At 33.5% G+C, this 19,578-nt stretch overlaps 1 protein-coding gene across 1 annotated transcript in view; it reads left to right on the top strand.

The window, feature by feature from the left end:
- Positions 1–19,578, top strand: part of LOC118183131 (protein qui-1-like) — a 524,850-nt gene that overhangs the window by 406,583 nt on the left and 98,689 nt on the right. The window contains exons 7-8 of the mRNA XM_085817074.1: positions 3,184–3,267; positions 12,550–12,700. Coding sequence (XP_085673200.1) covers positions 3,184–3,267; positions 12,550–12,700 — 235 coding nt within the window. The remainder of the gene's footprint in view (positions 1–3,183; positions 3,268–12,549; positions 12,701–19,578) is intronic.

Consider the following 19,578-nt stretch of genomic DNA (forward strand, 5'->3'; position numbering starts at 1 on the left):
TGTAATCAATTTAGTGATAATTATCTTATGAAATCCAAGCGAAAACATTTTGAGATGAACGGTACAGATAGTGGTATCACTTTCAGATGCCATTCGATGCCATGATTTGCCGATTTCAGCAGTCAGGTTATGCTATGGTCTCTAAAAACGGAACTTGCTGGTTAAACTTTGTCATATGTGGGAGGCATTCACGAATCGGGATTGTAATTCTATAACCTCTCACATTTCCATTTTAGCAATGTCAATCATTTTTTCAGTGGTATCTAGAACTTGCCAGAAATCTCAGTAATGGAATCACTGAGTCAGTGGGCACTGATTATCATTCGTCTTCCAGGCTTCCTCAGTTCTCGTCCTGCGTTAATTTTAATAGCTGTAATTACTATATTTTTCCACTTAAATACCATTGTCTTTTAAAATACTGATGACTTGCAACATTGACCAATGGGCGATCGTGTTTTAATTTCGACGAGAACAGTCATTAAAGGCAATATTACGTTCTAAGTAATAGACGTAATAAATGTGCATCTAGTTATCTTAATTCGACATTAAATAATTCAACTGCATTCATTTAAAAAAATGAATGTAATATGAAAGGCAGCTGCGTTGTCTAACTCAGAGAAAATTTGAATTTAATAATGGGAATCCGATTCCATTGTCTTTTGAAAAATAGGAATGAGCATCTGATGGAAAGTAAAATTTAGACTTACCAATTACTGTTGAAAGTGCTAAAATTATCTGTTCGAGTAACAGCAGTCGAGAAAATATCGTTCCATATTACTATATTGGTAAATATATGTCTGGTAAACTAATGGATGCTATGATAAATATATTTACATATTAATAAGGCTGCACCTTACTTATCAGATGGAAGCTGTTTAAATGTTATTAATTGTGATAAGCATGAATCTGCATACTATTATAAATTACTTTTTTAAAAAATATTGCATCATTTAGGACTCATTCTCCTCATGAAAAATGATCTATTCCATAGTTAACAAACACGCCAGTTAGCTTTGGATTACATCTGAATTTTCACACTGGAAGGTTAGCAGGCGAATTAAAAGTTTGCTCTTTTTATATTTTCCCTGTTTTAATTAAAGCTGGACATGCTCTAACCTAGTGCAATATTCTCCTATCCCTCCAATTATTCTATTCTCTTAACAGGAGATGCCGCTGTAAAAACCTGGATTTCAACCCGCACTGAAATTCAGAATTCATATGCTCTCTGTGCCATAGAGTTATTAAGACCAAACCCAGTCTGTCCAAATACGATGTTATTGGACCAGAAGCAACTTCGTAACAGAGTATGTGATGATCAGTCGTTATTCAATTAGCAGTAATTATAATGATCTTTAGCGCGGAAATTTCAATAAGATTCCATTTTTCGTTTCATTGTTTTTCTCAGTTAGCAAAACAAATAACATCCATCATACTGAGAATTAGTTTAAGATATAATTTAATTTTTCGCTTTAGATATTTCAGAAAATTTTTGTCGTATATAAAGTAAAGGAATCTTAATAAATCGCACTGTAATTCACATAACATTCTATCAAAAGATTCTGGGGAAAGAATTACTGGTAATTATGTATTTAAGATTTAAGTATATAATGCTAACTGACGAAATGTATGTAATGGTGCACAGGGTCGTTCTTAGGTGGTATGGGGCCCCTAGGCGAAATAGGGGTGAGGGGTGGCTTCGCCCCCTCCCCCTCCCGGAAGCCAGAAATGGACTGTGAAAATTGATTGAAAGATACTTTTTCCAGAAGAGCAAAGAGCAAAATTCATTATCGTACCTAATGTAAGCAGTACGTCGGAAAACGCCACTAGTCTGGCCATTTCCTGACCTTTCGTGGACGCCGCGGGACGGCATAGATAGGGATTTTATCCGTATATATGTATATTACATGAGCATATCAGAAGAATCTACACTACTGAGTACTGACGACGTGAGTAACTGAGTAATCTAATTGAAATAAGGAGAGGTAACGTGGACGATTAATGCTGAAGCAGCTTATTGTAACGAGGCGTGAAAAATTAAAAAACAAAAAAGAAACGAAAAAAGAAATCTGCAGGCTTTTCAGATTTTATATTACACGCAAAGAAGCTTTTTTTTTAACGTTTTGTGTGTTACCTTTACTTATTAAATATCATGTTGTTCGAACTTAAACCATAAAATTCATTTCAAGAGCAATATCGCAAAATAATTTTAAATTGAGCATATCTTTAGAATTTCCGATACACCAGTCTCACGCGCTGGAGATAAAAATGTTTTTTCTGTGCAACGTTGCCATTGCTCGCTTTGAAATCTTTGAGTTTGTTAATCAAAAATTCGTAAAAGTTTTACAAAATATGAAATCAATAATAAAACAAATTCCGCATTTCAAATTAGGTTTCCCAGATGCCCATATTCGAGTCTGATTACGTCATTCAAAATTTAATGGCTCTAGGTACCGTTGTTTTATCACGATGCGAGAAACATACATACATTTATGCAGATTCTTCATTATTTAATTTCTTCAAATATAATATAGGGCGATAATATTGAATGGCAACAGTTTTAAAACTAAAACAGACATTCAGAGTGATTCGACGCAAAATGGCAAAACGAAAACAGTAGTCCCTCAGAGACTAAGCCCCTTTGGTCTAATAACTGAAAATTGATGTGGGGATAGATTAATAATAAGGTGAATTTTTAGATATTAAAGCAGCCCAAGCAATGCATTCATGTCATGCTTGCGGTCCCGTTATCTTGCACCAGATAGTACCATATTATTATCCCTGCGTCAGATAGATCATTAGTAAACCTGTCTAGACATCTAGACTTTGGTATTGTCGGGATTTATGGCCTTCGAGAAGTGAACTTTTATCTCTGCCATATGCTTTGTCAGCTGGGCACAGGAAGTAAAATGGCGTGAGAAATATATGCTCATATAAATATAGTCCTGGTGGTTATTAACTGCTGTACTGCCATTAATATTCCCTTTATGTTTTCCCAAATAGAATAAAATTTGTGTACTTCTGAAGTGACTTTCTATTTGCAAAGAAATAAAAAGAATAAGCAAAATTTAAAACAATGCTAATTAACTGTATTAAAAAACATTTTGTGAATTTTAATTGAGATAATTTTTTAATTGGAAAATAATATCACTCATTTAATGTTTAATATATTTCATATTTTTACAGGCGTACATAGACATTTAAGGCATGCCATAAAATTGAGCAAAACAGATCCAAGCAAAATATTGTGTGTTGTAAGGCAATTTGAAGGTAAGAAACCGTTTAATTACGCTTATACTTGCATAGCCTCTGACAAATTTTAATATTGAGTAGGTTTTACTATAATCGCATTTTCTTAGATTATGTAGTTGCTTGCGATATAAAACTGGCAACTGAATTAAAATTTTCTAAGGTAGAAAGTTATATGAACCTGTTCCAGCAATTTTTGTATGCGACAGAAGTGAACTAATGACGAAACTTCCAAAAATATAAAGTAGTAATTAAAATTAGGGACCAAAAGTAATTTCGGACTTTCAATGAAGTCGTAAACAGGATGAAATCTGTCCAAAGTCATTAATAATAAATCGTGAAGAATAGCAGGTATTAATGCTATTTACGATGTAAAACGCTTCAATTCATTTCGAAACTGAAGAAATGGTTTCTTTTGCAAACAGCTAAAATGGTTGTAGGATGTTCCATATTCTTATAAATTGTCAAGGAAATGTTGGCGCTCTCAAAACACGAATTAAAATTTTATTTTAATATAAAAGCCATCTGATTATTACCTTTGTTACATTAGAGGTATCCTGATTATCCGATCTTCGACTATTACGTTTAACCAATATTACATTTTATCCATCTTATTGCAAATATCTAAAGTGAACGTTATCGTTATATAAAAATACCCCTTGTTTCAGTATGTTTCTTTGTTAATGTGACTTTTATTTTGTGCTGGGTATATCATAATGGCCTCCTTTTTTATTTTCATGTAAAAAATTCTTATTGCTCTAGTTATTGGGAGATAAAATTACATTATGATATCGGTACGCAGCAATCTGTGTATTATGTATAATGCTATAATAGATAGTGTTTCTATAATAGATAGTGTTTCTCTTGAGTAAATTTTGTAAAACATATTTTTTACATGGAGGATTTTATTTATTTCAATAGTGGATTTCGTTTAGTTCTGAATTATTAGACTACCGTGCTGTACCGTTTATCACTTATAAACTACGTAGATTCTATTTTATACAATATTCAGTAATGAAACTTAATAGACTCAGTTCACGAAGGTTTTATATTCAGTCATTCAGAGAACAAAAAAGTTGCTTAAAATCGATGAAAATATACAGTATAATATGCAATATTTTTCAGAATATTTCGTTGAAGCATTTTGTTCTTTAAACATATTTTGTTATTGAATTTTCATTGGAGAATTTATACCTAGGAAAGAGTTTCGTTTTTGCAATATTAATTAACAATTAATAGACCTATCCACTTCATATAAAATACTTTTGCTGTTTTATGCCTCTCGTTTATACGGCATTCTCAGTCATAGAATAAATTTCCAGTTCTCGGCGCGAGAAATTGGAAAAAATTGCTTAAATTCTCTTACGCCACATTTCGAAGCACCTTTTCAATTACGTCTCTCAAAAATTTTATCGTTCAGCTTGGTTCAGATAAAAAGGATCTTCTCCATTGTAGCGTCAGTTCTAAGAAACCTTTTTCAACCGTCCTTTACACAATCTCTGGTCATCCCATCTTTATTACAATGTATTCCGGCATACAACACGAACTGTTAATGCAAAAGTTAGATCGAAATTTAAGGGTGCACGTTATACGCCGGATATAAAAATGATAGAATGAAAAATAAGGAAATGATGAGCAGACAAAATTAGATTTCTTTATTTATTTAATTCTGTTTATTTAAAGCAATTATGTACTTTATGAACTTAAAAAGTTGCATTATGAGCGCAATGAACATGATAAATTCGTCACATTCATCTTTCGTTATATCGTCAGGCACATCATCGAATTCTGTTTCATCTTCAGTATCACTATAACTCTAATATATAAATAAATTTTCATCTTCCTTTCCGTCTAGATTGTTAGATACACCACATTCTTTAAATGACTTTGGAATTATGTCGGGTTTAATCTCATTCCATGCTTTTATTATCCACTCACATACTATTTCTAGACTGGCATGACGCGTATGATCTTCTGTTGTAAATGTTTTTTCACCTTCTAACATCTATCTATTGCTCCGTCGTTTTTATTGATACACACATCTACAAACTAAACTAATGGCGTTTATCATCCTGGAGTAACGGCCATGTCTGTATTCCACTGTTTCAAAAATTTCTTCTTATAATCCGTTAGAGAGGATATGAGCATGTCCCAAACTAAAAGACATTCTGGATTCTTTAAAGCTACAGGGCGCTTGTACTAAACATTTCCTATCGACAGTTTCATACCGTTTTTGTTCCTCTGTCCTTTCTCGTGAACATGAATAAAAACACCATTTGGGAAATCACATTTCGGCATCGCCTTTCTTTTAAAAATAACCATGTGTCTTAACCAGGAAAGCACTATGATGTTGTTTTATTCCCTATCATACGAAACATACTGTAATTTCATTCATATTTCCAATATGTGACAATATTTTTTTGCTTTCGTAGATCAATAATATACTTCAGAAAACTTAACAGTTTATTATTCTGATCTTTCGGAAGCCTTTGTGAAACTTTTGTTTTCGCGTAGCAATAAATTATTTCGTGACATAAATCGACTACGGGCAAAACATTCAATAAATAGGTTACAACAACTCAAAGTCGCTGTAGAGTTTTCACTTTCATTTGCATTGTTTTTGTCCCAATTTAAGGCAAATAAACGTGCGCTGTTCCTTATTACAATTAATCCATTCTGCGACTGTTTATGATCCGCAGTTCGCAACACTTTTTTCTACAAGATGATTAAAAAACACGTTAACAAAATTACATGGCAAATTAGGTATATTGCAGGGATAAAAAAATCACATAGGAACACAGGGACGCAAATGTTATCCGGAGCAACTAGAAGGCATTTAACAAAACCATTCCAGATGATTTATTTATATTAGTCAGAGGTATTTTTATTTCGAAATTTATTCCAATAAATAGCGCATTCTTTGCAATAAGAAGGTAGAATAACTTCAAGTCATTTGAGAAAGTTTACTGCAATTCTTCTAATGACTGGCCTAAAAGTTTATTGCATTGCAAACATTAAAATTTTTTCATTAGCTTAGACTGAAAACGTTGAAAGTAAGCGGGGAATAGTTGCATTCTTTTCTTATTTCTCTCTCTCAGTTTTTATCTTTCTCTGTTTGTCCCTACATACGGATACACATAAATTAAAACGTACTTTAATTTTGTTAAAAATATTAACTGTATTAATAATAATTGATGTATTGAATGGAACAAGCCCTTAAATGAAAAATAGAATTCTAAAAAATCACTGCCGTGTTAAAATTTCACATAGGCCTTATTGCAAAATTCCACAAAGCACCAGTACTCCGCCAATTTTTGCAGTTATCTGGAAGCATTCTTAACTGAGGTAAAACTCAAATAGATTTTTACTCAGGTAGATTATTTTCTGAAACAATCGGAATGAATATACAGTCATTTAAGTTTTTAGTCCTAACTTAAAAAACCATTAAAATATTTGACTCATAATTTTGTTAAATTAGTTTTACTGACGTACAGTATATCCATTCACTGAAAAATGAATTCCAATGTTGCTGTTTCTGTTGACCAGAATCACAGTACCACTTTGGGAGGGACGGTTTTGAGTATCCTAATCTTAATTTTCTAGGATGAACTTAGCGTTCTAAGTTAACTGAATCAGTAATAATAATTAATTACAATAAACCATTTCTCAGCGAACACCTTCCTTAGACGAACATGGGACCAGAATTTCTGAGAGCGTAAATATACATCGGTTCTGCTAACTGTAACAGGTCGTCGAATGCGATCCCTTATTAACTCAAGAGAAATCATTTGATATATATTAAAATAGAGATGAATATTGAATTACCCAAATATCTTGATTTTTGTTATAGATCAAAGCATTACATTTCCAGTTCTTAATGATAACAGCGAAATTACTTTCGTGGAAAACAGTAGGAAATTATAAATGCATCGAGATGTAATTTGGCATATTTGTGTTTATTTTGGATTAAAAAAGAGCTGTCTGTAATCGATTCATTCTGTTCCTAAAATGTTTACACTACCTTTTTCCTTGCCTGTCGGAGCCAGCTACTAATGTGGCCATCAAGGCATTTACTTTTATTAGATGACATTGCTACAATCAGTCGCCTTTAAAGCTGATTTTAAAGCTGATTGGCCTGTGTTGTTTCTCATTGTCACTTTTGTTGTCTTAATTAGGTTCTTAATTAGGATATTTTAAAACATAAATAAAAGTATTAAATAATGAAACACAATTACAAATTTTCAAATATACTGATGGAGATCTGTTGCAGAGGGGCTTGATAGATATGGTTGGATGGGCATTTTAATAAACAGTGAGTGTTTTCGAAATTAATACACAAAATGTAATACTTTTCAATATTTTAACACCAAAAAGTTTTTACAATATTTTAGATTTACCTGTAAATTTTGTTTTACGTATTTAAAAACAAAATTTACAGAACTAAACACTAGAAGTGAATATTGTAAAACTGTATATTTTAAAATTTATTTAAAATAAACAATTTTACAATATTCACTTCTAGTGTTTTAAGATTTTAAGTATATGTTATTTCTTCCGAAGATTTCTCTCTTATATTTATTCATTATTCTCCGTAATTAATGCAGCGCTTAGATTTATTGATAAAATGCTATTAAAAAACCGTTGAACCGCACATCTGATTCAATATTTTTTCGTTAGTAAGATTGCAGTAACTTAAAAATACGGTAAATCTATAATTAAATTAGCATTTGCTGTCATCGATAAATATTTTCGCCAAGACGATCATTTCCAAAGAAGAGGCATATCGTCTAGGGTCATAAATAGCCTTAGAGTTTGTTCATGCTGCATTTGCGATGAGACATGAAAACAAAAGAGTTGGCGTAATGAAAGTGATCAAGTTCCTGACTGTATCATTATTGAAAACCATGTCGGAATAAAGATTAAGCTCTTAAATTAATTAAAATATTCCTAAATGAATTTAGTTTGTTCAAATTTCAAATACTACTTTTTGAAAACATGAATAGAACGACAAGTTAATATTATTAATTTTGATTATAAATATTTTAATAATTACTATAACTGTTTTAGAAAATATATTATAAAGAATTCATATCTTAAAGTTTTTTGAATGTGTTTTACAAAACAAAAACAGGAAAAGAAAAATTCTGTAGCATTTTATGATTTTTTGGCAATATTTCTGGTCAGGTAAGGTTTTTATGTAAAAGTTTGTAATTTATATTTATATTAACCAACTCGTTAATTTAAAAATAGATCTTTAAAAAATTTTAGAGCATTCTAATAAATACAATAAAATATTTTTGGAAAAAACATTGAAAATTATAGGAGAATAAAGAAATTTTAATTATTGAATATTTCTGAAAAAAAAAAAATTAAAAAAATGACAGGTATTTTTTTCAACTCAAAATCATTTTGTCTTACAAACCCATTTACTAATATTCAGAAAAAATAGATGTTCTTAAATAAAGGAAATCATTTTAAGTGTACCGAGTTTTTTTAAGATTCCTTGCAGTGGGAGAAATGCTCACAGTTTTTAATTGAATCCGGTTCGTGTTTCGTTATACTGCAGAAAAACTGCTCAATATACATAAGTAAACCACTGAACACCAAAGAAGAGAATTCATAGTGAACTACCAATATCCTGTGCTTTAGCCACTGCACCACTGAAAATGGATATCAAGAATTATAAAAACTTATCCCTTTAAAAGCATATTTAAATTCGCATTTATTACCATCGGTAACAATATTATCTTTTTAACTGTATTTATTATCTTGGTAAAGTTGTCAATAGTACATTAAAGGCAGTTTCTGTTGGTGCACTGACGACAAGCACACCTTCCAGCCGGTAAATATTAACGCATAAAAAACAGAGAATAATCGATATGACGAAGAATAGAGAATAATCGATATGACGATGAATAGAGAATAACCGAAATTAGAGAAAAAAAAAGAAAGAAAACCTAACATTTTTAGTTGTTTTCCTCAAATAAATGCTCTTCAAATATTGGCGAGGAATTACAGAGATAAATTCAAGCGTCATTATAAGCCATCAATTTAAATTTCCTTCAAAGGCAAATGATCATTTTCTCTCTTCAGACTCTTTAAAGCCAGTCAAATTGCCGCGGCCCATGAAGTATTTGCATTTTCTGATACGGATTCCTAGTTATCGGAGCAAATATTGCTCTTGAGATTAAATTCGAATTTCCAAAAAGCAAATCTTTCAAGAAAGCGATTTCTGATTATTTATTCATGGTTCTACTGAACAGCAATTTACCTCCAGCTATTAAGAGATTATTTTGTTCCTATCGAGTTTGAGATAGATTTTCATTGTCGGCGAACGTTTTCAGACGTTTCTTTAAATGTAAATGTGCGTAGCTGCATATATTGAATAAAATGATTTATATTCACGTTTGTGACTACAGTATTGAAAGGAAATTCTGAAATGAATAAAAATGTTTTCACATTCCTTCAACTACAGTTCTCTACACATTAAACCGCTTTGGGGAAATTCTTTTAGAAAGTAATATAATTTCTGCTGGACTAACATTTCACACCAGATGTGATTACTGATTTTTATTAGAATTTTTCCGCTGTATCTACATTACTGTAATATTTAAAATAGCTTGCTGTAGTTGTGAACAATGTATTTAGTCTGAAAAAGTGAGATATCTGAAAATTCTCGTGAGTTGTTAATTTATTTGATAGTGCCTCAAACTGAAACATGAGCCCTTTTTGAGTTAATAAGTTATACAATGCTTACACCTGCAAATTTTAAACTGCGTCAAGTGTAAATCTCACAAAAGTTAAATTCACAGAATATCGAATCTAGTGTTTGAGAGACAAATAACTTTGTCAGGTAATATTTCAGTATTTACGGATTAAAAAACAATACAAAAAAATCCTTTGTGTTTATAATTTCGATAGCGAACAAACTTCCATAATTTAAATTGTAATTTCAGCTGATTACCAGAGCATTAACTTTCTCTTTGTCGGCATCATGTACGCTGCCTATGAGCAATTTAAATATAAATTGCAAAGGTAGTGAGAACCATCTATTGAGCTGAATCAAATTTCAACTACCAAATCTCATTTCATGTTAAGAAGTAAACGGACAATCTTTTATTGCCAAGATCAAGTACTCTGCATGATGAATAATAAATATTTTATCTTCTATATGAGATACAAAAATACTAGTGTGCGCCACGTGTTGAACTAGATCCAATTGAGAGAGATGAAGGAAAAGAGAAAAGAAGAAAGAACATCAGAAATAAAGCTATTTAAAGTTTTGGAAAATAAATATTAAAATATGAACACAAATTAGAAATAAATGTCAAACCTTTATCGAAATCCATTTCTTCGAATGAAGGCATCTTTTATTAACTTGAAGTGTAGAAAAATTTGACGTAATTTTTAAATAACTAACAGTTTAACGACAGAAGAGTTTTTGATTTCTCCGTTTTTAGAGTCGAATTCATTTTTAATTAAGTTATTGCGATCGCTTACTCTTTAAATGTCTGTCTTTAATAGTCTGAGATTCATGAATTAAATCAAACTGACAAGGATTACGTTGTCAAAGGCTGGCAAGGGCAAGTCTTAAACCCTTCAGCGCTTACAAGGTTGCAATCCCGTGTTGTGACTTACCTCACTTGTCTGATAGTAACATCAGAGCAAGCCCACGAAATTCATTATGACAAGGTGAGAAAGACTGCACCTGTCGTTGGCAAGAGCCTTGACCACCATACAGGTGACAATACGGCGATTTCGATGGATATTTCCCAATTTCGATGGAGAGCAACTCGGACGTGTCGTTTGCGCCCACTGCGATGCGTAACTGGAATGCGAGCTCAGTTCGTTGATGACCATCAAAACGTTAATGAACTTACCAGTAACTCAATTGTGGTGCAAGAAGCTCAAGAGAGAAGTTCATCCTCGCTAAGCAAATGACTGACATTTATTATGGACAACATAAAATTTTATAAACGTTTTGTCAATAATAAAGAGAGTTGTAACAAGTTGTTCGAGCTCTTAAGAGCACCCTCATATGTTGAAAAAGCCAGTGATTAAGCCTGTAAACTTCCAGTTTCCTAAAAGTCTTCAGATGATGCATTTTGGAAATTTCCTCCAAGGCTTGAATTTGATAACAAAAGGTTGATTAGAGATAGCGGTCTCATGATACTTGTTTTCCAAACATTATGATATATATGCAAAACTTCTCTCGTATTCCCTTCTTTTATCTTTTGATTTTCTCAACTGGATCTAGTAACTTTCTGAGATACTTTTAAATTGACTAAATTATTATAAATGAGTAGAATGTTTACTGCCATAAATATGCGTAGACCACACCAATTATGAGATGGTCGTGATAGACAGTTTCAGTTATCAATTGTTTTTTCAGTCGCTTCTTTACTTATTTTTTTCTTTTTGCACGTCTTCATATTATGAAGGTTCTTTTACTGTCAACCTGAAATTGTATGTTTCAAACGACACAAAACCTCATGTATGAACTGCTGTACAACCTCTGGCAGAAGAAACTCCCTTTCTTTAGTTGTAGTAATTATGGGCGTGGTGGATTGAGTTTCGAATATGTAATTTAAACAACTGTATGACATGCTTCGTTATTCCATGTTGGGGCAATGGACAAGCGGACTCCTTGCAAAAAGAAGTGCCAGCTTACTACAAAATCCTAATACAGCCATTTCTTATTAGAAGATTAAACTGTTTTTTTTAATTGTTTACGTCTGATATCTTACCAGGTCTTCAGACTCGTATAGCCTTAAAAAGTTGGAGAATGATAAATCCTTATCTTATTCCTGATAGTCTAAGACGCATTGCAGTTTCTGTCTGTCTACAGAACATGTTTGCCTTGCCGCCAACCTGCACCGCATAGGCATTTCAAGCGATCTTATTTGCTCACTTTGTGATTCTGGAAAAGAAATGGACAGGGACCACCTGCTTCGATGTGGGGCTCTTCGAGGTCTTGCAGAAGAGTCGAGATACTGGAAGGCAAGAACGCTTCTTAGGAAATGGCAGTATCTTTTTGTTCATAGTTCTATTTTTAACCTCTGTTCATAAGATCAACAGATCTTTAACTGTTTATAAGATCAACAGTTCTTTTTAATTTTTGCCTAGCCATTGGAAATTTAAAAAAACATTTCTACAATTTGTTCGATCTGCCAGTATTCGTGTATATTAATTTAATTTACTATGATGTCAAGAATTATGTTTCTGCTTGTAATTTTCTCTGACGTGCATTATTAAAATTTTTTGTTAATATTTAAAATATATGAAAGCTTACTTTGTTTTTAGGCATAAATCCCTCTGACCAAGCAGCTAGCATATATTTCGATAGTCCGGCACCGGACGGTGTGACAACAGATGATGATAGTACAGCTGGGATACAGGGTCTCATCGAAGATATCATCTTACATGTGGACAGGAAAAACGTTGCTTATTTTAGGTAAATATACTATTTTATAAATTTGCTGTTTTTTTGCAATTTGAAAGCATTTCTGATAAATTATTTGTCGCATATAATGTATATATATGTAATGGTATAATTTGGGAACAGCTGTAATGGACTACTGTGTAGTTTGGATGGTGCATAAATGGAGAAGAAAAATTAGCAGACGTGGCGGAAAATATGCCATATAATTTATCTCAGAAGGATTCATTCTTACTGTAAATAACCTTCTCACATCCTTATGGGTGCGATATGCACCTCCACAATTTTAGCTTATTAGATCTTTATGCGCGAAAGGTCAATAGGTCTTAAGGAAAGAAGTGTCCACTTTGGCTACTGGTTCTGACAAGATGCGCTTGCGCAGATAGGCTATTTTGAGTAGGCTGGCGAAAAAAATTGAAATTTAGTCCTCGAGGGGGGGGTGCGAGATTTTGTATTTTCTAGTAGCTTGTGTAATCGTGCGTAGGAATTTCGTGCGTAGAAATTTCATGTGTTCTCTTCCGTTTGCTGTCTTCGGTGTAGTTGCTTGTCCCTCGACTGTTAAGAGGGAATAGCTGCAATCGGGCTCCCCGACCGAGCTTTCAATTGGAAGTTTGGGGAACTGGACTTGTTTAGCACTTCGGAAACAATAGTACTTGAATTGTGATAAGAAAGATTCTTAAAAATTATGATGTCGGAACATTTTCCGTGATCTTGGAGAAACTTGCAAGTGCGACTTCACTTTTTGCTCAGCTGCCTTGGGAGTAGGTGGGCTTTCCTACGATGATACCAGATGGAGGTCTTGTGTTCTGAGTCTTTGGGAGAACTAGGTTTTTATCTCGATCGTAGTTGGTTAATACCTTCAGTTGGATTCGTGTTTTTTGGCCTTTCATCGGTAGTACTGAGAGACTTTTGGTTACGCTTGTAATGTTGCGCGTAAATCACTATTTAACTAGATATTTACTATCAAATCAAAATTACATGTGCCCAATATTTGCGGGCCTTTAAAAAGATATCTTGTACATTGCGTTATAACCCTAATATAGAGAATAATAAAATGCCTCACTTACCCAAAAATACAGCATGAGGCTTCAGAGACAATTTTCTTTCTCAATCTCACTTTATTGAATTACTTAAGCATTATCTGGATTAAACACATCATATTAATATCATAGCACACAAAAATATAAAAACTGCCCAGTCTTGTGAAAATAGAAAGCAAATCTAAATCTAAAGACATTGTTCACTTTCCTTCTCGAAAATATTTCGGCGTCTCGTGCATATATTCCGGAAGTTGCTTTATACATGACTCGTAGATTATTTAAATAAATCATCTCCTATTTCAGCATGATGGTATTTGTACTACTCGCAAGTTCCCTCAATAGACACGGCTTGAGCGTATGTACCACGAGGTAACCACCCGATGATAACAGAAGTAATTTGTTGGGCAAAACATATAGTAACAGAGTTACTTCATGATAGATTAAGTTTCAGCATTATTACTTATGGATATCTCCAGCAATTTTAGCCTGCTTCTATCCTTTTTACCATCAATGCCAAGCTCTGCATTCCAAGTGTGCGAGCGATGAAAGGACCGCAGTCCCGCATACTCTCTCAAGCCATAGTCAGCAAAGACAGAGAAAAACCTGTCTGGCGGGTATTTATATGCACGTGTAGTTTTGCGATTCCGATTTATGTTATGATAGTGTCCATGACGATGAACTGCGTGGTGTGAGAAACTTCCATTCTCACAACGCTTTTGAAGAAACGTCGAGTCAGAGGACTTCGTCCTTGATATGGCGTACTTCGTTCGTGAGCTACGTATTTTAGATTTTCCGCTGTGAACAGCAAAGTGATGACTCTATTCTGGGCACTTGGACTTATGCCTTTCATGTTAATGGGAGAAGTAAGATTTGCAACAAGCACATGAGAAATTTTTCTTTTCATGACTGAGACGCCCGCATACCTCTGTCGACTGCTGCTTAACGTAACGACTCATTACTTCCTGAAGAATGATCTCTTCCGCCACGAGGAAGCAAGACTTCGTTCCGAGTAGTGTTAAAAGGGTAATCCCAATGCAATGTGAGCGTGAACGAGATACAATCTTCGAGAACCGCTTCAGTGGAGTTTCAGTCTTCCATTAAGAAAAAATAAGTTAGTTTGAACGTGGACAGTAGCCGCCTTTGTCACCATTTTTTAGTTGTGATGAATGTTCACCCGTTTTGGACTGCGCGATTGGACAAGTAATTTTCTTTTCCTTTTCCGTTACTCATGCTTAGAATTTTAAAGTGTTTTCTTGGTTTATCATAATTGTGCAAAAATCTGAGAAATGTTTTGTTTAATAATCTAAGAAAATAGAAATAGGGCTATTATCAGCAGGAATTGCTCTTCGCCAATTTTTCTTGGTTTTAAATGTATAAAATAATTAAGTATTTTACCTTGACTGAAAATCCACTATATGTAATAAATCATATCTTACTCGGAATTTTCAATTATATTTAAGAGAAAATGCTTTAATAAGGCTTACTGCTAACCATGAGGAAATAACCATAGAAATTTTTGGGTACCCCTGTCTTTGTTATAATAATAGTAGTTGTGTTCCATATGTGTAAATTTTTGTTCATTGTTTTGGCTTAGCACTAATGAACTTATAAGTTTCAAGGCAAATTGTAATTAAAGTAATTAATTTGAAAGGAAATTAAATTCCCACAATAATGATAAGGTGGAATTTATTGATAACTCCAGTTGTTCTATAAAAATAATGTATTTCTCCTTAGGTTCTAGCATGAAATAAATTGATATGTAATAGTAAAAATGATTTATGCGCTATTACTTTTAATTCATCAAGATCATTCACATGCACGGTCCCAGAAATACCAAAACACAGCGCAAAAAAAATTATTACTCATAATTACGATCACAGAAATGTTAACTTTGTTCGAACTTGAATTTAAGGTTAAATTAGAAACTAGAAATTTTTTTTTTTTTTTTTTTTTTTTTTTTTTGGGTTAGATAATTTCTTGACCCGTGAGTTTATGTTAAAAAGTCAGTTCAGTACCGTGGCGGTACTATACTTCGGTACCGTACGCCGTACTGAACACATCGACCGGTCCCAAGATCTCCTCATATTTAAAAGTCAGCAGGACCTAGGTGGCGGGCTACTTGCCGATCTGGTCAGCCAGTTTTTATCATGCCGCTGATTCTTCCCTTGTCCAAATCTGACAGCTCATCATACTGTCTTCGATAACATTAATGGTGTCCGGGGTGAAAACGCGTAGTCTGTCACAAATTAAATGCAATTAGAATGCCTCTGCTTACCTTTATTATATGGCCTCAGTAACATATTGAGCTTTTTCATGCCCACTGCAAAAGGAAGAACGATGTTCAGTGCTCTCTGGTGACTTTGCAGAATGTGTTGTCATGCTGTATTTCTAATCATTTACATATCTCTGCTTGACACTGTAACAACTTCAGTTATTTTCTAACTCCCAGCCCATATTTCTTGGAAAAGCTGAATGTGACCTTAATCACCATACCTATTTCTGGTACCGTTCTCGGTTCTCTGGTTCGTTTCGTGGTGGTCCGAAAGAGACTTTTGTTTCATGGAGAAACACGGAAGAATTAAATCCCTTGCTTAAAGTTCTTACGCATTTTCTTCTATGTGTCTGCCCGTCGCTGACTACCCCTGTAGACTAGACAGCTAACTTCCGGATCACGCTCCACGTCGGAGCTTTGGAATTGTCAAGGACATTTTCCCAGGCTTTGCAACATTATACCCGCAAACAATCCGAGTGCACTCGCCAGTCGAGTGACGGTCTGAAACGTTCGAGCAAAAGGGAATCTAGGAAGCTTTCTCGATACGTTCAGACGATCTTGAACAAAACAAGGTTCACAGCACCAAAGTGAGTTAATGAATCTCTGTGTGAAAAAAAGAGAGATTTCTTCTTTTCAGCTAAGAGCATTTCCTTTTCGCTTTGTCAAGAACAACTTCCTACATATCTCTAAAGAGAACGGTTAGTAGGTTGTCCGGCACCGAAAGGCCTAAGGAGTTCTGAAGACTGCTTCTCTTACTCACGAACGTACACCTGCACTAGGAATCATTAGCATCCGACTAACGGACAGGAACATTTGCCAAGACGTTTTTTCAACGTGAAAAACAAACTCACTATCTTATACATTATTTGCGTATAGCCCAGAATTTTAAATAAATTGAATACGCTACCGACTACTTGGCTTTGTATCAGCTCGTTACAACACGTACTTTTATGCAAAATTTTATTGCCGTCCGACAATTACTTCTTGGTACATAAATTTTATGGCTATGGCTGTATATAGTTAAGAAATACACTTTCTTGCCTTTTTTTTTTTAAAATTACTCTGTTTACAAACTTTTTCCTCGTTGTGCACCCTTAACTTTGGTTTCATGTGACATAATGTTTTTACGTTTATATAACGTTTATATATGTACCTTGGTAAATAAAGGGCTTATGTCAAGTTTCCAAGTTTTAAGGAAATTTTATTTTAACATGTAAAATTCAAAGAAAAAGGAATTGGTTCTTTACATCGGTACCCCTTCAGGTATACACTTTAAAACACTTCAGGTGTAACTTTAACACACTCCAGGTGTAACTTTACACCTGAAGGGGTTCCTTAGTTTTTTAATATTCATCCATTAAAATGTTATTTCACATTCATTAAATTATTCTTTAATACACATTCATTAAAATAATGTTATAATGATATTTCTCATTTCAAGGTATACATCATATTAGTCTCTTGAAAATGGGTCTAACATAGAATGGAAGGACTTTGGGAGATCTCCTAACGCTTAAAATTTCATGTTGTTGGTGTAAATGCTCGTTTTGAACAATTTAAGCATACCTCCTTTCTTGCAAAGCTAGAGAAAAATGTGTGTACATTTGACAATTTTTTGTATTTTAAATTTATTTGATAAACAATATTTATACGTTATTATAATTTTGTGTTTTATTACGCGTATATTTTGAAATAAAGATTGCGTGTAATTTTGCCGTAATATAAAATTCCAAGGATAATAAACAACAACAATTTATGTTAAGGCTCCGATATCCTAATTACCATTACTCTTGAACATTTGCAACAGCGATCACAAAGTTTGCGATTTTTATCCCCTTCCTCCCTCCCGACATATGAGCAAGCGCCGAACAAGGCGGAGAATCCAATTCCTCCCTCCTTATTCTCGAAATTGGCCGTTAATTAAAGCGAAGAGCGAAAAGCTTCGCATTTATACCACGGGTAATGACAATTTAGCATGTCTGATGCGGGCTCGAGTAGACGTTATTAATCTCGGAACTTCTTTCTTCCGCTGATGCCATTCAGAAATCGTTTCGCTCTTCCACCACGCATGGGAGAAAAGGTGAAAAAAAAGGTTCTCTTCATTAACCGACGTCAGAGAAAAGAAGACGGAGTTTAAAGGATGACATTGCAGCACGGGTGCGTCTTTCTCCCGCGAAGAAAAATGAGTCGATTTATTTGGAGTGCTTTTAAAGTCGAGGCTATAGCCGTCGCAGGAGATTGACTCTGGGAAGATGGTATAGGAATTCTAAACTCTGAGCATTTTTCTTGAGCGAAGTTCTGTCATTCCTTTTGTGCTCAGGAGAGTACAGGTTAGCTATTTGCTTCAGATTTTCCTGTGGGTAGTAGAAACAAAGGACTTTTCTATTTATAGGCACTTATCTGAAGGAAGCGCAGCAGACTCAAGGGAACTTACATATCTCTTTCTTTTTAAGCAATAGACACTTCCAAATTACAGTTTTGTTTTCATTTTAATCTCAAGGATTACGTTTATTCAACTGAAATGAAATTTTCTCAGTAATATTTGTCATTTAACGAACTGGGATCTTTACAAAGAAACGGAAGTCGCTTCTTGACATGAAAAGAATAATTGGGTATCTGATCACTGAAAAAATAATGTCATCACAAGTACATTTATTATTTACGTAATAAATGTACTTGTAATGTTACTTGTGTACTTGTGTAATACACTTGCAATGTACTTGTGTAATAAAAGATGTAATACTTACAATGTACTTGTGTAATACAATATATAAAGTACATTTATTATTTACGATATCTTAGCAATGTTTAAAGTGGAGAAATATTCTTTATGTTTTGGGTCATTTATCTGCCAAGGACAGTTACAGGGAGAATTATATTAATTTTCTGGAATTTCTTTTCTTCTCTGAAGATGAAAGGAATTTTGGAGCTCGGAAACTTTTAAAAACTGCCCCTTCCTCAGCCTGGAATTGAACTTGAGACTTTCACTAAGCAACATAAAAATTGCTTTAAGCAATGGTTTTGTACTCCTCTCTAAATAAATTCAGTTTAAGGAAAACCAGACATCCGCTTGTTAGTCATACGAAACTATTAAAAAAGTATCTTTTTTTTTTTTTTTTTTTTTTTTTTTTTTTTTAATTTTAGTCTTCGGTTATGAAAAAAGAGATTCTAGAAACATTGGCGATGCTTAGAATCAAATTTGAGACTTTTACACTGCAAGATCACTTGAAGGAAATGCCTTTAACTCCGAGTTAAAAGGAAAATATAATGTGAAATTTATGTTTCATATCTTATTCAAAGTATTCATTTGTACTCTATTAGAAACAGAGCAACATTTTAGAGTATTTACGGCTAGCGGTAAATTAATAAGCTCGTATTCTTTTGAAACGACGTTTTTCTTCGTCAGATTTTCTTCATCAACAAGCAATTAATTCAGATTATTGAAATGGGTGAAGATGGATATAGATTGAATTGCTAAAAGCATTTAACTATACAGCAGTGTCAGTCTGTATACCAAGCAATGTAAAACAATTATATTCTGTGCAACTGCACAGAATGCTTTTAACACAGGGCAAGTTCAT

This window comes from Stegodyphus dumicola, chromosome 1 (genome assembly GCF_044657685.1).
Source record: "Stegodyphus dumicola isolate Sdum_Otavi_A_Nest chromosome 1, ASM4465768v1".
Taxonomy (NCBI): Eukaryota; Metazoa; Arthropoda; class Arachnida; order Araneae; family Eresidae; genus Stegodyphus; species Stegodyphus dumicola.